The sequence below is a fragment of the Crotalus tigris genome, unplaced genomic scaffold (genome assembly GCF_016545835.1).
Source record: "Crotalus tigris isolate CLP2741 ecotype Arizona unplaced genomic scaffold, ASM1654583v1 scf7180000023718.2468807, whole genome shotgun sequence".
Classification (NCBI taxonomy): domain Eukaryota; kingdom Metazoa; phylum Chordata; class Lepidosauria; order Squamata; family Viperidae; genus Crotalus; species Crotalus tigris.
Window position 1 is genome coordinate 1,371,581 of NW_024100137.1, and position 26,148 is coordinate 1,397,728.

At 38.4% G+C, this 26,148-nt stretch overlaps 2 protein-coding genes and 1 long non-coding RNA gene across 5 annotated transcripts in view; 1 reads left to right on the forward strand and 2 right to left on the reverse strand.

The window, feature by feature from the left end:
* The window catches only part of PRKACB (protein kinase cAMP-activated catalytic subunit beta), a 70,818-nt gene extending 62,728 nt beyond the window's left edge, over positions 1-8,090 (reverse strand). Inside the window, exon 1 of one of the 2 annotated variants that reach the window (XM_039320963.1) lies at positions 7,804-8,090. In XM_039320963.1, coding sequence (XP_039176897.1) covers positions 7,804-7,849 — 46 coding nt within the window. In that variant the 5' untranslated portion in view covers positions 7,850-8,090. The remainder of the gene's footprint in view (positions 1-7,803) is intronic. The other variant, XM_039320964.1, reaches the window with a different exon arrangement.
* Positions 8,091-13,277: 5,187 nt separating this feature from the next.
* LOC120297876 lies at positions 13,278-25,197 on the reverse strand. Its single transcript, XR_005553912.1, has 3 exons — positions 25,022-25,197; positions 15,207-15,345; positions 13,278-14,001 (listed from the first exon to the last, which is right to left on the reverse strand). It is a non-coding gene; the product is annotated as an uncharacterized LOC120297876 (long non-coding RNA).
* Positions 17,225-26,148, forward strand: part of TTLL7 (tubulin tyrosine ligase like 7) — an 87,582-nt gene continuing 78,658 nt past the window's right edge. Inside the window, exons 1-3 of one of the 2 annotated variants that reach the window (XM_039321015.1) lie at positions 17,225-17,305; positions 20,762-20,858; positions 25,677-25,929. The gene's annotated coding sequence lies outside the window, so the exon portion shown is untranslated. The remainder of the gene's footprint in view (positions 17,306-20,761; positions 20,859-25,676; positions 25,930-26,148) is intronic. The other variant, XM_039321016.1, reaches the window with a different exon arrangement.

Below are 26,148 nucleotides of genomic sequence, written 5' to 3' on the forward strand. Positions count from 1 at the left end.
GCGGTTGGGATTAAATAATCCCCCTGAGGGGGGCTCAGGGGGAAGTTCCTCATCCTCTGACATAGAGATCCCAGGTTGATCCTCCTCTTGTGGTGAAGAATAACCACTCATGGAGGACTGGGCCGGGGAGACGGGTTCCTGAATGCCTGAGGACTCTGAGGGGAGTTCCGAGTGTGGCATGGCTGAGATGGAGGGCCCCTGGTCGTGGTGGGCGGAGCGCTGTGCTAGGGCTCGGTCCACCACTTTGGTTAATAGGGCCTCTAGCCGTCCATCTGCCCAGATGTCCCCTATGTCATTACCTTTGGGTGTGGTGACCGCAGGTGGAGAGTTGGACTCAGTGGTTGTGCCTGCCGCCGTGGTTGTTTGTTGGGCTGATGTAGATGGCGGATCCAGTGGTTGCGGTGTTCCTGGAATGGACCACGCGCTCTGGGTTGATGTGGATGGACCCAATGGTAATTCCATCTCGGTGGCCGCTATTTGAACCAATTCCAATTGGGCCTGCCTCTGCGCTCTGGAGAACTCCTTCTCCAGGGCCTGGTGCCTACGGCTGGCTTGCTTTTCCGCCAACTTGGAGGGCCTCTTGAGCGAGTGTTTTGTCTTCGCTTTGCACTTGCCTGCCGCCTTCTGGTCAGAAGGTGTGTTGCAGCCGTAATTGGGAGGTGGAGGGGTCGTGCTCATGGATTGAGGCAACGAGGGTCCCTCCATTCCGCTTGAGCAGTCCCAGAAAAACTGAGAAGACGCTCAGGCAGGCAAGTATTGGCGGGAGCGAAATTGGAACAAGTACCAGGACTGTTCCCCTGATCACCCGACCACAACAAAAATATTCTCTCTGGGCTAAGGTCACGGTAGCTGAGGGAGGTACCGAAGGCACGTTTGGAACCACTCTTTGGGTTCCGCCCGGAGGCCTTAGGTGACCAGGCAACGTGCACCAGTAGAAAAAGGAAAAGGGAGGCAAAAAATATCAGTGGCGACCTCAAAAGGGTCTGTAGGCCTGACTTAATACACAGCAGGTATCAAATGGCGGTCACCTAGAGCGGAATTTATTCTTATTAATACTATTACTATTATACTAATAATAGGAACAACAATAATAAAAATAATAATAATAATAACAACAACAACAATAATGGTGATGATGATAATATTGTGTGTTCTGTCTTTAGGCCTGTTGGCCCTGCAGTCGCTTAATTTTTAGCTTTAAAAAAAATTTTTTTTAATTATTATTATTATTATTATTATTATTTATGTATCTATTTTTATTATTATTATATTTTGTCCTATTATTATATGTGTGTATCGGGGGTGGAGCGCTGGTTGTGTGCTCCTATTCCGCCTCTATCAGTGATTCCAGATATGATGTAGAGCTTCCTTAAGCTCGGTTTGCCTTTCTCTGGCAAGAGATGGCAGCCACAGCTCGTTTCTCCCTGAAAAAGGGCTTTGCAGATCCCAGGAGGGTTCTCTAGCCTCCGTTTCTTGGTTGGGGCTTACTCCCTTCCTGTGCTTCGTTTCCCTCTGAAGATAAGCTCCGCAGCCTCCCAGAAGCTGCTTGTGCCCGGGGATTTAAATTTGGCGCACTGTGACGTTTTAAGGGAATCCCAGCCAGGGATTGCCTTTGTTGTCTGAAAACGGCAACTAAAATGGCGCCCGCGGTTGCCCTGGGCTGCTAGGGAATCTCCGATGATCCGAATTCAAGTTTGAATCCGGACCTGGAGATTGTTATTTTTTCCCCCAATTTGAGGAAAAAATCCCTTGGAAGGTTGGGGAGAAAAGCTCAGCAAGTGGTCTCTGCTGATGCCTTTGTTCCCCCCCCTTTTTCACCTCCAGAGCCCTGGGGCTGACTGGGATCCGTGGGGAGTTTTCCCCCCCCCACACCCCCTTTTTCAATTTTAATATAGGATCAGGGATGATCCCAAGGAAAACTTAGTGGTTGGGGAAAAGGTTCAGCAAGTAGTCTCTGCTGATGCCTTCTTCCCCCCCTTTTCACCCCCCAGAGCCCTGGGGCTGGCTGATATCTGTGGGGAAATTTCCCTCCCCACCAATCCCCTTTTTATTTTTAGGTTTGAGATCAGGACTGATCCCCAGAAAATTTTGTGGTTAAATTCCTATAGGTGGAAAATTTTTTTGGGAAGGGGAAGCCAATTATCAAGGGATAATCAATCAATGGATTTCTTGTCTAACCTGATAAGCTGAGAGCCACGCCAAAACGAGTCTTCTCCGAGCAGAGACCAAGTTAAGAATGGACTCCACAGGAAGTGGGGGCGTGTCAAGCTTTGGCTACTTGGTCTCAAGAGCAGGCAGACAGAGAAAACCCATCCATGGATTATCCATCTCCTGTACTGGAGAATTAAGTGTATTTGATCTAATTTTGAAAGTTTTCTATGAGTGATCACTTCGAATTTCTAGTAAGAGCCAAATATTATTTCTGAGGAAGCCTATATAAGAAGAAGAGTGAGCACAAACACAAGGGATGTATATTTCTGGCTCTATCTATATATCCAGAGGAAATCTTATCCTCGAGAGATAAAAGTTCTGAAACCATAGGACTCATCTTTAGCTTAAAATACAGGTAGACCTCAACTTACAACAATTGAGTCCAAAATTTATGTTGTTGAGTGAGACATTTGTTAAGTACATTTTGTCCCATTTTTCGACCTTTATTGCCATGGTTAAATGAATCATTGCAGTTGATAGTAACCCGATTGAATCTGGTTTCTCCATTGACTTTGCTTGTCAAAAGGTCGCAAAAGGGGATCACATGATCTTGGGACACAGAAATGGTCATAATAAATATGAACCAGTTGCCAAACATCTGAATTCTGATCACATGATCATGGGGATGCTGCAAAAGTCATAACTGTGAAAAACAGACATAAGTTCCATTTTTCAGTGTCGCTGTAACTTTGAATGGTCAATAAACGTTGTAAGTCAAGGATTATCTGTATTGCCAGCTGCAAGAAAAAAGGGCCTGTGTAATCATAATCTTAAATATACTTAATGTGATTACACAGGCCCATTCTGTTTGAAAGTCTCATTCAATTTAACAGAACCAATCAAACACCTCTGTTATGTTTTGTTTAAATTTTTACACTGAAATTCACACCTTGTCAAAATGGTAGAGCAAAAACTGTAAACATAAAATAAACCCAACATTTGCAAAAAGCCAAAGTAACATATGATCAATACTGTGAAGAACTTTGGCTCCTGAAAATTATCCTTAAAATTTGTCCATGCAATTAAACACGTGTGTGTAATTGCCGTTGGAATATTGGCATTTCTGTTTCCATATGTATTACAATAAGTAGCAGAATTTTGTGCTAAAGATAATCTGAAGCAATATCCTGCAATGCAAAAGGTTCAGATGTAAACTGTTTTTCATTCCTTGAGCTTTAGATATTTACTTGTAGTTTAGAATATTTAGAATGATAAAATTCTAAAAAAGGAAACAGAAGCAAACAACAAAATACCTGCTGCCAGAAACAAGGATTAGTTTTCCAACCCAAGGCTTAAGTGTGGTAAAAACAACTTAGTTTACCTCCCCCACTACATAACTGTTTATTTGTGATTTCTGAAAAAAACACACTTGATTTGCATAATACAGTGAGCCTATACTATGGTTTATAAAACATTTAGAGCTGCTGTCGTACAACATGCTAGGAAAAAACAAACCAAGTGTATTATGGCTTAGTCAGTGATACAACAATTTCTTGATCAAACTGCCCAGTGAAATAAACATCAATGCTTAATTCAAATTATCTGAATTAAAGACATTAGTACAAAATTATATCAAGATAAAATGGAATATATTCTGTGAATTAAATTTCAAATGGTGGAGTAGTAAGGAAAACTTTCCCAAACAAGTGCAATTCAAATTATATTTATTTCTTTAATTTCTAAGTCTGCCCACTAACTTACAACTGTTTGTTTACCCAGAATTAAAACATTAAGGTTATAAACAGTAAATAACATTAGGAGCGTAACACCCAGACTTGGAAGTAATCAGATTGGAAACACACCAGATCAGTTTCAGAAATCTACCTATAACAATTTTTGCCTCATTTCCTCAAATAATCCACATTTGTTATTACTGTAGCTAGTTCACAGTTCATCAATATAAAGGTAAATTACTGGTGGTAAGAACAATATTCATTCTTAGATTTTTTCAATCTTGTGGAGTTCATAGTTTCACTGATGAAACTTCAATAATGATGAACATAATTCTGATTATGAATTGGATAATCATAATGCACAGGAATGCATTATTAAAATTTATAATATTAAATAGCGACTAGTTAATTTTCATGAACCGTATTTTCTTAAATCATGAAACCACCAATATTTCAATGTTTTATTTAATGCCCTGAGTACCAAAATCTTAAAGAGAACCCCAATTCCTTATTGGTTCACAAAGAGTTTCTATACTTCTTTGAAAGTATACATTGTTTCTTAGCTCTAAATGTATTTTAGTTTTGTAAAGTTCAGCCTTTCCAAACGTTACTAGATCACAAAAGTTTATATAAGATTTTTTTATTTTATTAATACAGTCTAGATTTTTTTAGATTTTTTAATATTTATAAATATTTTCTAGGTTATCATTTCTGATAGTATCTCTCATTTGAGGGAAAACACGCAAATTCACTTTTTCAACCAACAAAAGTTGCCCTGTTTTACAACTGACTGGATCTTTTACAAATAGTTCCTTGCCAGCTTAGAGTTTTTAAAATCTCATTTTCATGCAATATATTTAGTCACCATCATTTTATGTTATTAGCTTGCACAAAACATTATCAGCCTGCAGATACTATGCTTTCACATTTCTTTAAAAAACATTCAAGACTGGTCCTTGAGAGATTATTTCTATGCTGCAGTTGGCTTCACAGTTAATTAAACCAATGAGTATTGTGCACATCTATGAAATCACCAGGACGTAAGCTTGATTCAAATCATTCCCTCCTCCTGCTGTCATGTCATCATCCAACACTTCAAGTTTGTTAAACCAGAATTTCTTATGGTAGACTTCTTCTTTAGTAAACCTTTAGGTTTTTAAAAAATAGGTGCGCCAAAACTGAATTATAGAAATCACAGATCCTAAGCCAAAGCTTTATTAGATCAATCTAACCACCCTCTATCATAAAATAAATCACATAAAGAAGAAGATATATTACTATTCCACAATTTTTACTATGCAATCCTAAAAAAGTTCTTCACTAGAATTTTCTTCTCAAACAATGCACTGCTTTATTTTGGACAACAATGCACCAAAGGCATCATTAGATCTGAGAGAATGGTCAAAATTGCTTGTAAGTGCACATAGGGTAACTATTGAACACCATGATCAATACTGCCATATAACAGCAAATCTAGGACACAGCCAAATACTTGACTATTTTTAATTATATGAATACAATATAAACAGATGATCGATTTAGAGACTTTGAAATCCTGGAAACCCAACGTTCGCATTGTAAATTGGTAACCAGAGTTTCAGTTTAGTTTAAGAAAAATGAAAAATGCTCAGAGCATAATCAAGACAAGATTACAGAATTTGTTCAAAATGCTTCAAGGAATCACAAAATTGTACACTAAATATATGGATTCCAGAGTGAAGAAAACAAGAATCCCTCATGAGGTAGAAATGGATGCATAAAACTTGCTATTCTGTACCTAAAGCATACTGTGTGTAGGAGGTCATTCTTTAGAAGTCAAGCTTCATTTTACAGAAGCAGACCTCAAACTCTTGGAATGCTAGCTAGGGATAACAGAGCTGTAAAACAACACATCTGAAAAGTAAAAGACTGAAAGAGGATTTCAGTGTAAGAACCCAGCAGTCTGTCCCTTTTAAGCCCTCCAACATACAGCTTACATTCAGCAGAAGCAAAACAAAACTGGAAAAAGTAAAGCATTGGAAACAAGATTAAGACAGACAAGTTGTCTACATAAATAGCCCTCTGCACCTACAACTCATTTGGGACATTGTTAATGTACCACTCACAAGAAGTATCATGGCAAGGAAAGTTTCAGTAACAGTTCCAAGGGAAATCTTTTTCTCGGGGTACAAACTCCCAAATGAGAAGGTTTCTCAAATATCAGGCTCACCTGATTCATCACACCAGGCATGCACTAGAAGTCAAGAAACCTATTCTCCATATTATTATTTAAACAAGAACACAATCATTCATTATAATACAATGTTCTTAACTACTGGTACCTGAACCTTGAGATGTTTCTCTAAGTAGGACTTTATATTATATAAACTTATTTGTGAGCAAATTTAATTGAATTCAGTGGACTTTATTTTATAAATATGAAGTGGATTATGGTGTTAAACATGTTTCACTATTTTTTCATTTTTTGAAACAACAAGAAAGCCAACGGCGACATTATTCAGCCAGACATTTAATTCTGTTTGAAAGACTCATCGCTTCCTCCAGTTAAAACCTTATTAAGTTGATAAGTTTATAATGCAAACCGTCCCACAACATTATTTGCCAGACTATGTATCTAATCAAAATAAACTGCTACCGGTATTTAAAAATGACTCCAGGTAAGTTAAAATGAAAGAGCCAGTTTGGCCTATTAGTTAAGACACCAAGCTAGAAACATGAAAACAGAGTTCTTGTCCCATCTCAGCCATGCAAGCCAGCTGGGTGACCTTGGGCCAGTCACTGTCTCTCAGCCCAACTCACCTCATAGAGTTATTGTTGTGGGGAAAATAGGAGGATGAAGATGTGATGGATATGTACTCCATCTGAATTATTTATAAAAATAATAAAGGTAGGATACAAATAAACAAAACATTTATAAATAAAAGCAATCAATACGGTTATTATTAGTACAGCACAAGACAAAAATATTGTTGGCTTCCTTCTGTTGGGTTAAACACTAGTCCAAATATTTATCTAACAATAATAAAGGATCATTGGGGCATCTGCTTTTTCCTTAGCTTATTAAAACTTTGGGTGATCCAAGTTTATTATTAAAACTCTGCCTTGAAGAAGAAATCAATTAACGTTCCCCCCCCCTCCCCGGAGACATACAAAACTTTAAACTCTTTTACACGACCAATGTGCTTGAAGCTTTCTTTGCACTGCAGATGCAGGAGAATAATCCTTTCTCCCTAGCAAAGGACTTTATAATGGGAAAAGGATAAAGAGTTCTCGGAGGCTGTTTTACCAGAGAAGAAACACAAGGGACCCGACAAATCAGCGCATAGTTTACATTGTTGTGTTACGCGCGGTTCCTTCGCCCTGCAGGTTGTATGACACAAAGCTTTCTCCGGAAAGTCTAGATTTTCTAAAAAGAAAAAGGAACAACAGCGAAGGGGGGCGAGAGAAACCCCCCCGCCGGCTCTAATTCATTCTTCCCTAGATTAGAGGGAGGATGGAAGTGCTGTCCGCTTCACGGGGGACTGACTCGGCGTGAGCGGCGGGGTCGAGGGTCTGTCTTCGTGCCCTCTCCGCCACTGCCCAGAGCCCATCAGACACGGGTTAATTCGCTCACCTACGAGCCCCCAGCTCCTACGCAAAGCAGGCCCCGCAGGCCAAGAAAAGGGGGACTGAAGGCGCTCGCCGTGGCACAGCCTCCACCTCCAGGCCTGCTGCCCAGGGCAAAGAAGAGGGGCTGCCACTGCCGCAGCCTGCCAGGCTAGGCCGCAGGGCCCGCCATTGGCCGTCCCGGCGCACCTTGGTTGGAGCGGCGGCAGCGGCGGGTGGGAGGAGAGGAGAGGAGAAAGAGAGCTGCCTGCCTGCTTTCCTCGGAGCCAGAAGCTCGCCTTCTTGTCCTCCCGCCCCCTCCGGGCTCACTCACCGCTCTCAATCTCGTTGCCCTTCTTGGCGGTGGCGGCGTTCCCCATGGCCGGACCGGGGCGAGCAGAGAGGTCGGGCTGCGCCGTCCGTCCAGAGGGAAGGGCGGGAATCCCGAGTGTGGGTCGAGCGGCGGCGCTTTGCTTGGCGCGGACCGGCCCCTTCCCTCCCCTCCCCTCCCCTCCGCACTCGGCTTTTCCCGCTATCGGTCTTCCTCTTCCTCCTCTCTGCTCGAGTCGGGGGGTCTCCCGGCGGCCTCAGGGAGCAAGGAGGCGGCAGCGAAGAGCGCTGGCTGGTTTGTCCGCTTGCCGCCGTCCCTCCCTCGCTCCCTCCCCAACTCACACACGACGGAAATGACGGCCGCCGAAGCGCCTCCTTCTTCGGAGTCGGCTCCTTACCTCCGTGCCCGACGCTCGCAAAAACCCTCCGGCGCCTCGGCCTGGGGTGCTGCAGGGGCCCCAGGAAGGCTTCTGAAGCCACTTTCCTAAGACTGCTTGGCGGGAGCTGAGTAATTCTGGTTGTGTTTTGGTCCCCTGCCCGAGTTGGGTGGAAAGCAGGTGCCATCCCTACAGAGCAACCTCACCGGCTTCCCCGCACATTATGCACCCGCCGACAGATCCCGGTTTTGCTCTGACTGAAAAATAGTCGCCGCTTATCTTTTGGTTCAGTACCTCACGCCGGCTACTTTCCTAAAGTAGCTAGTTTACTATTGCATTTAGGCTCACTGGAGAATGAGACCCAATGGACTAGGAGAGGCTCCCTGCTCTGAAGTAATATGAAGAAAAAAAAATCGGAATGTACCGCTAAATATCTCTGCTGAGGAGGAAATTGTCGCTTTCGCTGCTGTGCGACTTCAGAATAAATGAGTTCGCGCTGCCGCCAACCGTGTACTATCTGCGTGTGTGGAAATAATTATCACAGAAACTTTATGAGTAAACATGCATTGATTTTGGCTAAGTGGCTGCAATCTTGCATCACTGTCTATAGTTGGAGATAGAGACCTAAACAGAAATAAGACAAAAATACATGCTGGCTAGACGTACAATGTGAGAATAAATGTTCAGCCAGCTAGAACATTGATTGATTTGATTTATATTCTGCTTTTTATTCTGATACTTAAGGTAGTAGAGTTCCCACCTAGTTTTTTCCCACAACAGCCCTGTGAGGTGGGCTGGGCTGAGAAAGAGTGAGTTTCTGTGGCTGAGGATGGATTTGAACCTTGGTCTCCCTATAATCAGCACACTAGGTTGCTCTGGCAAACACACACTTTATGATAAGGACATATGAGAAGAGTTCAAATGGGATTGCTGCCAAATACCAATGGTGGCATTTTTAACTAACAATGCTACTTTCAGATAGATTACTGAAATGCGGAAGATGCTTTCAAGTAATAATTTTCAAAGGTAAGAAGCATGTTCCACACTTTTTGTTAATTCCAGCTAAAATGCTCTAATTCTAATAACCAGTGATCTATACCCATCCTCCCACATTTAATCCTGGGTATATTTTTATAAGACCAAATATCATAATTCAGTCTCTTTGGGGTTTATTTTCCACTAGCTAGAATCAAAACTAGTATTCTGATAAAAGAAGGCCAACTTGATCTCTTCTGTTGCAAAAGATAGGGGGAAAAAAGCTGCTGAGAATTTGCCTCATCCTTTCTGATCATATTCAAGGCTAAACTCCTGCAGAGTGGTGCATTCTGGCCTCAGCCAAGAAGGCAAAGATAACCAATTGTTATTGAAGAAAAAAGTATCAAGATTGTTCCAAACTGGATGTGATATGTTACTTTGTTTTTAAGCTTGAGGATACGCTCTACATTTAACTTATGAGAGTTGCTGAATACAGTAACTGTGACTGCAGAAGACATATAAGTCAGAGACATATAACTCTGATACTAATACAATAGTGTAGTATGTGGAAACACACATTAATGCTAGCCGAATAAAGGAAAATACAATGCCTGCTTTCTTGAGCTGTGCCTGGTATCCCATTAACTATTGTACAGTGAGTATTCCTGAAGCTTCATAGTTTATCCTCCTTTCTGACTGGCCAGTTGTAGTCATGATTCAGAGCCTGTAGACAGTGCTTCAGACTGATGTTTTATGGCTACCAGCATGTTTTGTAATGGAGTGCCTACTATCTTATAGTAAGGATGTACAGGTATGTCTCACTTAACAACTGCTGTGATTAATGACATTCAAAATTGCAACTTCAGCAGCATTCCACAGTTATGCAATCACCATCTGCATGCTTCACAAGTGGATTTTGACAAGCAGAGTCAATGGAGAAGCTTGCAGTAAAATCTTAAGTCCAGTGAGGTGGGGGTTTTGCAGGGGGCATGGTAGCCCAAAGGGCAGGGAATAGGCAGTTGGGGGGGGGAGTTGAAAGGGAGGTAGCCCTTTACCTTGGAAGAATCAAGGTTTGGGGCTGGCAGGGACCAAGTTGGAAATGGCTTGGATTGAGGTAGGTCCTCAGCTATTGACTAGTGGTTGACAACGTGGAATGCAGGGATTACCGTCACTAATCAGTGCAGTCATAGTGACATTGCACTTTGTAACCACATCCCTTAGTAATGGAAATTCCAGTCCCGACCATGGTCATAAATTGAGGGTTATAGTACCTGTGTTTATGGATGGGCTTATCAGAACCATCTGGAAAATAACACATGAATTCATCTGCAAATAAGTTCCAGTGTACCACAGATTTATTCTTCATGTCTCCTTTATAAAGTTCATGGTTACATCAATTAATGAATTAAGTAATGAAAACATTTTAATGTCATTTTAAGAAGTTTAATGAAATTAGGAATCTCAGCTTGCACTCAACATTTCCAGCACTGGATTATTTATTTATTTATTTATTTATTTTGTGGCACATTACATTTGTGGTTTTTTTTTTTTGTTTCTTACAGCTTTAAACCGAGGTTCTTCAAAAATTACAAACTGTACAGTATTCCAATGAATGTGAAACATGCTATCCTTTCTTTTATTCTTTGAAAAAAATATTTTATCTTTTAGCTTCAATAATTTCAAAAGACTATTCTCTTTGGAAAGTCATAATACTTTTATGTAAAAACAGAAGTCTTTACTCAACAATATCCAGGTATATATTTTATATTTTGTGAAGAGATAAACATTAAATGTAACATACACATTAGCTAGAAGAATTTTATCTATCAGTGCTTCTCTGTGCATGATGCACTAATTTATGATTATAGTTTTATTTCACAGATTCAAGTAAGAGCCAAGTATCACTGGAACACTGTTTATGCATACATAAGTCATCTATTTGAGAAAGATGGCTTTACAAAACAAAGTAATAAACCAACCTGTTTTCCAACAAAAATTCTTTTTTAAAAAATAAGAGGAAAGGGAAAAAACATTTTCCTAACATCAGAAGCTTTTGAGGTGGTTCTCAATTTCTTTGAAAATGCAGTTCTTTCACACCTCCATTGTCACTGAATAAAATGTAGGTAGGCAACAGACAAAATTGTGGTATATATTTTTGAACTGTGAAAAAAGAAGCACAATATGTCTCACCAGGTGATCAAAATAAGATTTTACAGAAGTACTGAAAAATGGATCACCTGATACATTTTTCTTGTTTTCAGCTTCAAGCTCAGTAGTAGTTGTTTCAGCAAGCAATATTTCAAAAGAGATTCTTCTATATCAGACATGTCAAACTCGCGACGTCATGTGATGTTGCGCAACATATCGGGATGGTTTTGCCATTGCTGGCAATGGGGTGGGTGCGGCTTCCAGATGACATGTCTGGCCCACAGGCCAGCAGTTTGACACCCCTGTTCTATATTATCCATTTTCTTGTTTAGCAATTAGAAATGATATATCCCAAGATGCTTGCCTCACTTCAGCTAATACTTGATGAAATTTTTCACTAAAATGCAAATCTATGTATTTTCACTTTTAGCAAGTTGAACAACAAAAATTCCTTTACACCTCTTAGTTGGGGAACTCCTGTTTATACATTCCAACTCTTCTCTAATTCCTGATTCTTATTATACTATGGTCCCACAAGAGACCTATCAGATGGGTGGGATGAATTTTTCAAAATATTCAAACTTTTCTGTGGAAATCAGACCCTCAAATTACTCATATACATATTCTTTCTCTGCACATTCTTCATATTGTAGTTTATTTACATCCTCTACCTCAGGGGTCCCCAACCCCGGTCTGTGGACCAGTACCAGGCCGTGGCATGCCAGGAACCGATCCTCACAAAGAGCAAAGCCCCATCCGTGGGATTCAGGCAGCACACAAAACCATGTACTCTCCAGTCTGCAGAAAAACCTTTCTCCACAGAACCGGTCCCTGGTGCCCAAAAGGTTGGGGACCTCTGCTCTACCTTACTCCAGTTCAGTAACTTTAATTAGTGATTCTAACTTCAGAATATTTAAATATATCAACTGTCCAGCAATAGCAGCATTTTCTTTTCTTCCAGTATGCTTTGCAGTTTTCTCTATGAAGATGAAGAAATAATATATTACTACTTTTCTTTAATTTATTTAATTTATTTTAAATTCCTGACATTATGCTTAAGGACACTCCTACTGGTCCTTGCCATACTCTCTGCCCTGCGTAATCTCTGAAAAAAAGTAATTAAAAATAACAACAGCTAGTTGTTATGCGGAAAAACAAAGTCTCAGAATCTTCATTTCCAAGAAAGAACTCCATAAATATTAGGAAGTAAAAGTGGCAAGTGGTTAAAGACTAATATTGTATTTGGTAGTACACCAAAGTCCCCCACACACAAAAAAACCAACCAGTCTCACTGTAGCATAACTTGTATACAATTTTATTTTGTATATGTAATACAAAGTGTATTTTCTCTATAGCCAAAAATCAACATACACACTGGTAATATTAACTACTTAAAAAAAGCTATGTTGTGTTCATTCACGAAACTATGGCTTGAATTATTTTTTTGTGCCTTCAAGCCAGTGTTGACTCCTAGTAATTGCCTGGTTAAGTCCCCACCACTTTCTTGGCAAAATTTCAGAAGTGGTTGGCCATTGAAATCGGCAAAATTATTTAGAAAGTTCATATGAGGGAGAACCAAAATCTGAATGGAAATGGACCTGGTTGATTATAAAATTCAAAGATTTCCTTTTCAGAAAAACTGTATGGTGTACAAACTTCACACTGTCTATTGCGGAGGAAGGAAATAAATTCTTCCTGGCATGCACTACAAGATAATGTATCGGAGACGGAGTTAAAATCAATGAGCTAAGCTAAGATCTCTGGTTTTATACCAGTTAGTCTCAATTAATAGAGCAAAAATACCAGTTTTCATTTGATCTGACCAATCTGAAAATATTATGCTACTCTAGAGTATTTCTTTTTGTTTTCAGATGTTTCACATTAGAAGAGGTATACCCTGGGATAATGGCTGCATTAAAGAACATACATATTATGCTTTATTTTAAACAATATCATTAATTCAGGTGAACAAAGTAGGAATTCCACAAAACAAGCAAGCAAGTATAACCCTCACCTAACCTTCAAATGTAACACAACTAGAAAGAACAACAAGAAGGGTTCAATTTGTTCTGAGACGCTCAGAAATCATCTTTAGCCACAGCCTACCCTAGACATATAAATCAACCTCTTGCAAATGGCAATGAGAAAGAAAAGACTCAACAAATAATTGGATGGATCCAAATGAGAAAGTAAATTATTTAGATTGAAAAGGGTTGGCTTAAGGTCAGAAGCTTCTAGGTTTCTGTTGGACTTTCTAAGTTGGGGCTGTGTTATAGAGTGTGTGATTGGGACAAGCCCTATTTTTTCACACCAGGACTAATTAATTACTTGAGATTCATTGCTGTGATGCTTGCATAGTTCCTACCTTAGCAAAATGTCTGCTGTATTAGAAGGTAAAAGCCGTCATATAAAAATCCAAATGCAGAATGAAAATGAAAGATATACCCATTGCTTCTGTAGAATCCTCTTTAGTGTGCTCAGGGACTGTACTGGTAGCAATTCCTATATGTCATGAAGATACTCAACTTTATTGCAAGTATATTTTCAGCCCATTACATACATTTGCCATTTTGACCATACAACCCAGACATAGGTAATACTAACAACTCAATAGCCGTAGAATAAAAACACTTTTACAATACTTCCTCTTAAGGCCATCTAAGTGGTATGGATTCTGTTCTTCCATGCAACATTTGATCTTCCTGCATCAAGAAATGAAGACAAAAGTAAAAGCAAATAACAACTGCTATAATGTAGTCTGCAAACTAGTGCAAACATTGATGGAAACATTCCTTTCCTGTTATTATAACCTATTGAAATAGAGCTTACTATAGTTAAGGAGATACACAAATGAATGCACAGATATTTTAAGCATTGCTAACTGAAATATGTTCAAGGGAAATTATATGAAACTCAAGTTCAAGGACAGGATGACGAAGGATCTGCATGGCTTCATAATCCAGCAATAATATAAGGTTTTTCTTTGGGATCAGAGAGCATGCATAGAATGGCCTTCAGGTAGTGGAGCATTCTATTCTGTCCTGTCCTGTCCTGTCCTACCAGTAAATAGCTACGGGCAAGAGTGGCGAAGCACTGGCTCTTAACTTTCAGAAATCCTGCCAAGGGAACAATCCCTGAAGCTGAAAGTCATTTAGCTGCATACATCCACTCACTCCTTGCTGGCAGATAGTGGGAAAAGGCTAAAGCACTGACATGAGAGTATAGGAAAGCATACAAAAGTTAGACAATTGGAATAGCGCTTACACCATGGGAAGCCTTTTGTCTTAAACAAAACAACCTCAGGACCCGTTTACTATTGAACTCACTCTACCTCCACTGTATATGATTGTGGAATATGCATTTAGGATGCTGAAAATGAATTTCCGTTGTCTATAAAAGACTGGGGAGTAGTAAGAGGAATTTGATACCTTTCCAGAGAAGGCAGCTAAAGTCATGATGATATGTACCTGCATTCTAACACAGCCTTGAGTAAGAGTCTGCTTATCATGCCTACAAGTCAACAGCAAATACAGAAAGCTGTTATAGATTTATCACTGATCCTTCAATGTCAGTAGTTCCCCGGCATTTCAGATAGAAGTAGCCATTTCCTTAGTAGTGATTAATAATGTCTTCTAGCATCACCAACTATTGCTGGTGCAATTAAAGCCTATCTTTGTTACTGTTATATTGGCATAGTAATTGTTGGATGATGCTGAAGTATGCTGTAAATAATTGGTGGGTAACAGTCTATGGAATCAGAAATATCTATATTCAAGATATATTTCCATGTCTACAATTGTAAGTTATGCATCTAGTGGCTGACATCAACTGATGGATGATTCCATTTCTCTCTCTGCGTGAGCATATACAATAAAACTCTTTTTACATTTAGGAAACATCAACATACCTTTTAACAGACAATGTGAAAACTTCTTCCAAAGAAATGCCAAAAAATTGGGGTATGTATGTGCAATTGGTGCTGCATCATATGAGTTCCATTAAATAGAAGATTGTGTTGTTTAACCAGAAACTCTGCAAGAGGAATTCTGCAAAATAATAAGTGAGTTGTTCTGATAATGAAGAGCAGCATTTACAAGTCTTCTGTCTGAAATATTTATTTTTCATTGATTAACTATCAACTATCCTTAGTATTTTGGACAGGATTAGGCAGGAGATCACTGGCATCTCATCATCATATTCGCTAGTCCCTAGTTTGAATTTTCCAAACTGTTTACAAAAATAGCATTATAAAAATAAATTGCAGCAATCCAAACTAGAACACAGAGAATTTATTCTCTTCTGAGATTAACATAGAGATTCATAGTGGGTTTTTTTCCAGTTTTGTCATAATCTGTTATGTGAACCTACTCAATTATAGCTTATTGAATACATCATTTTTAATGTAACAGGTGGATCCATTTATCTATTCATTAGCAGGTTGCTAATGATTGGCAAAGGTTGTCAACTTTTGATTTTACAGGAGGAAAAAGAGTTTGCTTCCTACATAGAATCTACTTTTAGAGCAGATACAGGGTAAGACCTAATGGGAAAAAAATGAAGCTAGTGTGGAGCCTAGTAGATCTGAGTATTAGGAATGGTAGCTTTTTTTAAATAAAGAAACTTAAGCTTTTGTTGATCTAAAATTGACCTGAAAGGTCAATAAATAAATACCTTTAAGGACCCAGTTTTATTAACACTTTAAGTTAATTTCAATTTCTTGGAAGCAAATATAGTCAAGTTGTTAAATTATTTATTTGCATGCTCATCCTGTGGCTGATCTTATGTACCGTAGTTGCTTTAAAGAGGCCCTAATCTTGCAATCCTAAACATGTTTACTTACAAGCAAATCCTACTGAGCTTATTGTTCAATATAAGGCTGCAACTTTAGTATTTAAAGAACAGGAACACTTTTGCTTTCAGTCCCTTATGACTCTGCTTGGCAATCTTTATAACTTGAGTAGTCTTCCGAGCAGGTGGAGGATTGTGTTCACAAACAGAATATGTCATAGGCTGTGTTCAACTGGGCCTTTGTCCTTATATGACCTTACATGAACTAATGCAAGTCTTCAGGCTGTTAGAATTTATTTTACTGTTTTTTTTAATTACAGGACTGAGCCCTGTACTTGTTGCCTGGTACAAAACATTAGATTGTGTTATTACAACAGGATTACCATTTATTATTTTAAACATGGTTTGTTCAATGTCTCTGATTTTTTACTGTACATTTGCACAACACATTGAACCATAAACTAATGACACAGAGTATGTTCACATAATACACTTGCCTAGATTGTGATTCCACATTTCATGACTATACTCTAAATGAGTTCTGAGATCAAGAAATCATTTGAAATACCAGCACTGAACCAAATTAACTATTCTACCCAAAAATCCTTAACTAGCTATTCCAAGATTTTGTCATTTCAAAAGAATCCATCAGTGATAAGGAATGCTTTACTATCCATATCCTTAAATCATTTAAATAATTCTGTTAGTCAATCTATTGAGTTTTCCTTCCCCCCTCCACAAAATTCAGCTTTACCCACTACCCACACATCCCAAATAATAAATGTATTATACATCTGTCACTAGAGGAAACTGATCTTATTTTTCAAATACACGCAAGAAAGAATGTGATATTGTGGTTATTTTAAAGAGATTAAAATCATATTAAATCATTCATTTATAATATGTATGTATACACACACACACACTTCTCTCAACATGGGAGAAAAAAAAAGAAAAGGAATTGCACTTTGTTTTTATTTTCCCATCAGCTTGGAAATTCCTATAATAGTTGCTTAAGATTGTGGAAGTTAAGCAATATTTGGTGAAGATCATATACTGTATAGCCTTGAAGTTGGTCCCTTTAAATGTCTATGTTCTGTTTGGTTGCCTAGGACAACTTTTGTAAACACTAGTGAACCTACATGTGGCCTTTAAAAAAGCTGGGAACTGAGTCTGATGGGAAAGGCTAGGTCATTTCAGAGCAGTTGGAATCAGACTGTGAGTATTTATTTAGAAGTGAAGATAGTGAGGCTTTGATGCTTTCATATACTTAGTTCGTACTTATGGATTTTAGTTTCCAGTAATCAACCAACAATTCAATATAAAGTATAGTGAATTGAATGCTATATAATTTCTACTAAATATAGTACTGGAACCAAGATATTACTTTCAGAAATCTGAAAGCATTAGAAATCTTCTAGCATAGGAAAATATTGTCTTTGTCAAGTAGATTTCTGATAAGTAAAGAAGATTTCAGAGCCTCTTTACATAGACTTTTATTTTTTCATCAATTAACATAAAAACAAATAAACTGATGTTTTCAATTTTTTGAAGATTGATGTTTTGCCATTCATAGTTTAAGCCATGCAGTTAAGATACTACAGACACATAAAGGTGAAGAACAATGTTAGGAAGAAGTATTCAAAACTGCTATTTTTTTTAAAAAAAATCCTTCCCATTTCTCAAAATATTTTATGTACTGCTGAAGTGTTGGCATTTCTAAATTAAATTAATCAGTAAATTGGAGGTTTTTGAAATTGGTTTTAATTTATTATGTATTTCCCCAACACTCTGTATTTTGGTCATAGTTTATTCAGTTCCTTGTCATATATACCGGTAAATATGAATACTATATATTTTTCTCTTTTGAATTTACATCAAATATGGCCTCATTTTCTTTTTAATTTGATTTTGGAATTGCTGGCTTGTGAATTTTGAAATGCTAAATATTAAAGGCAGTATAGAAGATGGAATGGAAATTAAGATACCACCATATGTTGATGATGCAGAATAATTCACAGGCATGCCAGAGCATTATCCTTATCCTTATTTCATTAAAAAGAGAATTTTGTAGATTTAATCCTGTATACTTTCAGAAATTTAATCTTGTATACTTTCGGGCATCCATTTAAAGTGCAGTGATTGGTTAGAATTAAACATTTATAAATCAGCTCCTTTTTCAATTAATCTGGAATGTTATTATTTGAGATTACTGAATTCTTGGCAGGTATGCGGATCCATGACTATTTTAGTATAAATTTTAATTCCTATGCTCAGCATCATTCATTCATTCATTCATTCATTCATTCATTCATTCATTTTGTATGACTTCCTGATCACTATGAAACTCTGGATTTAAAAACTAAAACAAAAATCCTTAACAACACATTGTGTTGGAGGCAACTCACTTTCTCAGAGATCTTTCTAAAGGCTGATAAAATCAGGCTCAAATGAATTTAGGGGAAAATATTATTCCCTTTGGCAGGTGCGGTGACAGAGAAGGCATGCCTCCTGAGTCCCATAGAATAGCCTATTTAATTGATGGGATCCTGTCAGCTATTGTCAGATGAGTATGATAATTAGAGATGTTCCTATAAATATCCAGGCCAAGTGTCACAAAGGGTTTTATAGGTGACCACCAGCATCTTGAGTCGCACTTGGAAGGCAACATATGCAGACTGAGTATTAGAGGTATTACTAAGGTCTACCAAGGTTTATTTGTGTTGATGCATTTTAGACAAACTATAGCTTTTAGCTTGTCCTTAAGGGCAATCCTATATAAAACACACTGCAACAGTCTACAAGGTGACTAAAGCATGAGTGATAATGAGCAGAGCCTTCTGATTTTGGAATAGATGCAATTATCTCACAAGAGGATTGTGTAAGAAAACGTATTTCCAAGCTATGGCTATCACCTTCTCTTCAAGCAGGAATTGAGTCTCTCCAGGAGCCCCCAAATAACAAACCAATTATGTCTGGGATAGCGTAACCTTCTCCAGAACTAACACTGAAATATATCCACAGGGACTCAAATTCTACATCTACTTGTTCTTGCTAGGGTTGAACCTGAATCTCTTCCTCCCCATCAAGACTCCCACAGCATCCAGATAGTGAGATAGAACCCTGACAGCATTGTGTGGTTAGCCTAACATAATGATGATATCTTATCCTGTACTGACAAATGACGTCATCCAATAGCTTCAAGTTGATGTTAAATTGGAGCAGGAGAGACAGTGGAACTCTGAAGCATCCCACAAAGAAAGGTCTAGGGCTAGACCTCCATTGACTGGGAGTGTTGACTGGAACTGGCCCTGAAAGGAGAGCCACTGCAGCATAATACCCCCTACTCCTAACCGTTTAAGACTGTTGAGAATACCATGATTGATTATATTGAAGGGATCAATCAAGGGATCAAAGGGAGACAGGCTAGAAGCATTAACTATGTCTAGACCTAAAACTTGACTGAAAGAGTTCTGGACAATCTGTTTGCTCCAGGCACACTCTGATGCTATAGCCTGATTATCTTCTCAACCACCTTTCCAAAAAAATGGAACTGGTCAGGTATTAGCTAACATCAATGCTATGTTTCTTGAGGATGGGATGGATTACTGCGTCCTTAAGGGAGAGCAAAATTAGCTCCTCACTGAAGGATGAATTCATCATTTGGGCTCAACCACATCTTGTTGTCTTCTGAGAGGTCTTAACTAACAACAACAAAAACCCCAACATGGACGCCTATAAACTACCAAACCCAAGGACCTAGCCTACTGCTTCAAAACTAAAGGCTGAAATGTCTCTCTTATAATCAAGTCAGACTACACCACAGTCAACTCTGAAGAGCATGCTAAATTTGAGTCTATCTCATAACAGATCGAAGCAATTTTATCCTTCAGATATCTTCAGCTTTAGAGTAGAATTTCAGATGTTCCCCTGATCACTTTTTCCCTAAAAGGATTAGTCATCTAAAATAAGGTCATCAGTTGGCAACTTGTGAATGTAATAACAGTGGAAAAATAGTTGCTTAATCAAGGTTTGTTTGCATATTCTGTTGGACTCACTCTTCATCTTTCGCCAATGGCACTCTATGCATTTCTTTTGTGTTATCTTCCAGGGTTTCTCTCAGAACCAGGGGGTCTCTAGGGATCCACAAACAGACAGAGGCCATACGGGGCAATCCAAAGTCACTGTCACTCTCTTATTCTAACTAATGACTAATGCCATAATCAAACTGTGCCTTACAGCTACAGGGTTCTTCCCAAGCTCCCTATGAAGCTTATTATATCTGTTGTTAGATCATGACAAGAAATAGATGTTAATATCCTTCAAATACCGATCATGTAGCAACTACTCCAAAATATAAACCAGATCATACATATATATATGTATATATATATATATGTCCCTGAAACATGGTTGATCCATGATGACTTGATTCAGATTCATGGTTGCATATGAGCTACCAAGCCATTTCAGATTTTGCACCCAAGGAAGGCAGTTTGAAATCTCCTAATATCATACACTATGTCTGGGAAACTACACCACCAATTCCATCAGAATTGAGCTGCTGAGGGAATAAAGCCACTACACAGCAAGGAGGTAAGTATAGCAGCAATAATCCATCTGCTCCCTAGAGACCAACTTTACAAACTGGGTCTCACATCTGCTTATCTGCAGAACAGCATCTCTGAAAGCCACAAGAACCTTCTGAATGACATAAGCCATTCTACCACCCTGCCCTGGAATCACAACTGGTGCCAGTCCTGAAACCCAGGTAGGCATACTTCTAAGAGGGGAACTATTACTATATCTAAAATTCTGTATTTGTAAAAATCTTGGAAGAAATCATGAGATTCCCAAATAGATAACTTATTTTTAGAAGTTTTCTAGTTTTGAGAAGTTCAAGGATATAAATGAAATTGTTGCTAATTATTATAATACTTTTGAAATAATGGAATTGGCTGTTTTGTTTCTGCCAACCAACGGAAACTCTTTTAAAAACTAGTTTATTTTGCTCTAAATGTGGTTAATGCATTTAAATGTTTCATATATCTTTTCCCCATCCATAAAGGACATTTAAGTCTTACTGATGGAGATGCAATTCAAAAATTTGAACGTTAACTCATTTGACTTGGATTCACTTGGTTATTGCCATATTTGAGACTGAAATTTACAAGGCTGTCAGCAATTATACTGATTGTTGCTTATCAAAAATTTATCTCCTTGTCTATAAAATCAATTGTTCCTACCATTTGTTGCAGAACAAACGGTTAGTGTTAAGAAGAAATGATTGACCTAAGGTTACCCAGCTAACTTCTATGCCTAAGGATGGACTAGAACCTGGCCTTTTCTGCTTTTAGTTCAGTGTTTCCCAAACTTGACAATTTTAAGGCATGAGGACTTCAACTCCCAGAATTCCACAGCCAGCAACGCTGGCTATGGAATTCTGGGAGTTGAAGTCCACATGCCTTAAAATTGTCAAGTTTGGGAAACAATGTTTTAGTTCAATACCTTAACCACTATATCATACTGACTCTCCTTGTACAGTATACATATCAGCATTTTGAATGCATCGTATGTACAAGGAATTATTCATAGTTCCTATGTGACACAATCAAAATGCTAAAATATTGAAATACATGTTTATATCTGAATTAATAGCTTGCTGATATGGGGTTTCCCAACATGTGAAATAGTCTTTTTGTGGGTTGAAAGGGAACATATAAACAGATTTTGACTAATTTTAGTCAGGTTTTCTGGAATTGCTTTGATTATAATACAAATTCTAGGTCTTTTTATTTTTAGTTATTGTGTATATTACATTGATTAATTTGGCATTTAAGAGGTTAGACTAGTTCCGTTTCAGAGAAATTGAAATGCTAGTCCATTCTCCCATATGGAAGTTCACTTGCTAAGGCAGTCATTCTCTCTCAGTCAAATCTATCTTACAAAGTTATTGTTGTAAGAAAAAAATAGAAACAGGTAGTGTTGTCCCTTAAGTTCCTGAATCAAAAATAGGTTATAAATATAAAAATATTATAAGTATTACTATTTAATTAATTACATATAAACCAGCAAATTAAAACATGTCATTGTTTACAATAATACATCAGAGGAAAATTCTCTATAAACTGATTGATAGGAAGGAGGGAGTTTTCCAAAGTAAATTTTTATCTTTTGGGTTTTTTTAATATTCAGCAGAAAAATGTATTATTATTATTATTATTAACAACAACAATAATAGATATATAAGCCAGTTTGATGAAGTGGTTAAGGTGCTATCTTAGAAACCAGGAGGCATGAAAGCCAGCTGAGTAACTTTGGACCAGTCATTCTTCTGCCAGCCCAATTCACCTCACCAGGTTGTTGTGGGGAAAATAATGTAGAATGAGGAAGGAATATTGTGTGTGTTTGCCACCTTCAGTTATTCATAAAAATAATAAAGGTAGAATTTTAAGAAATCAAATATATAAATATAATATGATTTTTAGTGACTTTGCCTCTTTAGTAACTAGGTTGTGTGAATGTAGCCCACAAAGTTGGGCAAACCTAGAAAATGGGTTTGAGCAAACCATACTTAAATTAATCATGGGTAAACTCAGAGCCACTTTATGTAGTGATTAACACATCAGCTTAGAAACTGGGAGATTGTGAATTTTAGTTCCACATCAGACACAAAGCCAGGTGGGTGATTTTTGGCCAATCACTCTCTTTTAGCCCTAAGAAGCAGGCAATGGAAAACCACTTCTGAAAAAAATTATGCCAAGAAAATTTCAGAGACTAGTCCAGGCAATCGCCAAGAATAAAAACTGACTCAAAGACGCACACGCAAAGCAAGTTACTGCCATAAAATGGGTTTCTTTTTCTCATTGTATTGCTTTTGCTTTCATATGAATATTAAGTACTTTACTATTGATAGATTATTTATAGGAAGCAAGAGACAGAGCTATGAATGGGCTGAGACTCAAGAAAAATTCTTAGTTTTTTATAATCAGATTGATACTTTTTCCACATGTGTATGTGGAGAGAGATAGAGAGAGATAGAGAGAGCTATCATTAGCTATGTAAAAATGTAAGTCATACGACAAAACATACCACTGCTTTGGCATGTAGGTATATGCCATAAACCAAAGGGCCTTCTCAGTGGCCCTTAATTCAATACTGTTTCTAAACTGTGAAAAACTAAACATATATTGAGGTATGTAGGATGGAAAATGAATAAATACAACTACAGGGGACCATATCAGACAATAAAGGAAATGTTTTCACACAGGTGGGAATCATTTTCAATTCATTTTTCAATATTTTTAGAACAAGATTATGAATTAACAAAATGGTGGAGCTATATTGTGTCTCTCCAGTAAAGAAGGCTTTATTATTACAGGGAAAATTCACTAGAGATTTCCATTCTGAATAATTCATTAAGTGCATATGGGTCCTCCTTCTTGCTGATTGCAAGAAATGTATTTAATAAAATCTGGAGAGTCACAGACTCTGATTTTTCACTTAAAATTACCAAGCCAACATTAAGATTGAATTATACTTATTGATTTTTTACTACATTTTTACTAATCGCTAATGTCAATAGCGATTATTCAGTGTTATATGTTGTATAATAATTAGGAACATGCTTCTACATCATGTCTGTCCCACAGGACTTGCTGTGTGTGGGGGTGGCTATATAAACCTGTTTAATAAATAAATATAGGGGTTTTTTGTATCAATGAAGAGTCAAGACCAGAGAATATGATTCTCTGGGTTTAGATCTTTATTTACTGAATACAAATTTAAAAAATACTTCGATATTTTTTATTTAGGTATTTTGCTTTGTTATCTTGATTTTTTTTTCAATTTAGATTTAGTGTGGGGTTATTTTGATTTTTAGTAATTTTATGTAGTAGTTTATTTTTTTTCTATTATACATACTTATACATACACTAAGATTAGGTGCTTATTGTAAGCTGCATAGTTTTTTTAATGATAAAATAGTATAACATTTGCTACTCAGTTTTATAAAGTATTATATATGCTTATATACATTTGTACCTTTGAGTCATTCTTGATTCCTGATGACTACCTAGAAAAATCCATGCAAGTTCCTGGCAAGATTTTTGGAAAGGACTTGCCACTGTTTTCTTCCAAGGCCTGAAGTTGCCCACCTGGCTTGTGCCTGAAGAAGGACTAGCGCTCATGGTCTTCTGGATGCCTTAATTGGATGCCTTAACCACTACCCCAAAGTTCCTTCTTAATTTATTTAGAAAACATACATTTTCGATAGTATCATTTTAATTAATAGCACTTTCATTCTAACAGCATTAACAGCTGATATGGGGGGGATTTAGGTAGCAAATATTTGACTTCATGTTATACTGCAGGAAAGATTATAGGCAGAGGCCAATTTAATTGTGAGTATACTGAGCATATGCTTCCTCACTGTTGCTGCCTCCAGGTGTTACAAAATATCAACTTGGATGTTGATAAATAAGGGAAAAAAATCTGATCTCTCTTGAACTTTTACTTGTTAACTGATTTTGTTTTTAATTTACTCCACTCTTATTAAAAATAAAGGACCTATACAGAGAAGGAAATACGTTATGGGTAATACTCAACTTACAACAGTTCATTTAGTGACCATCCAAAGTTACATGGGCACTGAAAAAAGTGACTTATGAGCATTTTTCACACTTATGAGCTTTGCAACAGCCCCACGATCATGTGATCAAAATTCAGTTGTTTCATATTTATGACCATTGCTGAGCTCATGTGATTCCCTTTTGCAACCTTCTGACAAGCAGGGAAGCTAGATTCACTTAACCAGGTTATTAACTTATCAACTGCAGTGATTCACTTGACAACTGAGGCAAGAAAGATCGTAAAATGGGGCAAAACTCATTTAACAAATGTCTCACTTAACTAAACCAGAAATTGTGAGCTCACTTTTGGTCGTAAGTCAAGGATTACCATATTTACAATATGGAAGGCACATGTTTGCATAACCTCTCAGCTCCTGGTCCTTGGGGATAACTTTTCACCAGCCACAAGTGAGGAACATCGTCTATGAAATCTAATCTAGTTTGTAAGGAAAAGAGGACCGTTATCCTTCGAATAGGAGCGCGCGGGATTATATAGTCGAGAGGAGGCGGGAAACGGGTTAGAGCTGCAAGCTCTTTGCTTAGCCGTCAATCCCATTAAACTCAATGGGATCTATTCGCGACAGAATCTGCCTGGGGAATCAGGCAGGACTGAGTCAAATCTAGAGGTGGCTATCCCGACGGCAACTTTGACCGAGAAGGTCTAGTCTCTAGCCTTTGCGAGCGATCTCTCCCGTTACCGCACTCAACCTATTTGCCTCGTCCCCCTGCTAAAGCCGTTCGCAGGAGCCGAGGCGAGGCGGGGCGTTCCACTTTCCCAACAGAAGAGGGGGACGCGGTAAGAAGCGAAGCCTTTTTAGGCCGTTCTTGCCAGGCATAGCAGCACTACTCCAGAAGAAGAGCTCTCATCTGCTGTTACCCCACTGAGCACGTGAAAGCCCAAAGCTGCCTTTACTTGTAACTGCTTTCGTCGTGCAGTTAGTTTGCCCTCCCCCTTTCAGATTGTGAGTGGATTGCTCCGGCCTCTCAGCTTTGCTGCAGCGCCCTCCGGTTTCAGTATTTTGGTGGCCTCTGGCGAGCTGTAGAGCAGCAAGTGCTGCTGGAGAAGGACGGGTTGGAAGGCGGTCCGCGGAAGAGGGTCGTTCAATTGGACCGGGTTGTGGACATCCTGTAGCTGAGAGGAGCCGGTTGGAACATCACGATCCCGCAAAAAGCCACAGCCTTGGATGGGGGGGCAGTACTTGCTGCTTGCAGGTAATTTATGGACGTGATTTTCCCATCCTCTTGTCTCCAACCTGAGAGGGTGGGTGGGTGGGTGGGTAGGGGCAGCTATCCAGTGCACCTTATTCTAGAGTAAAGCAGAGAGAGGCTTTGGCAGCTTTCTTGCTTAACACACACACACACACACACACACACACACACACACACACACACACACACACACGGTGGGGTGAAATTGATGCTGCACCATTG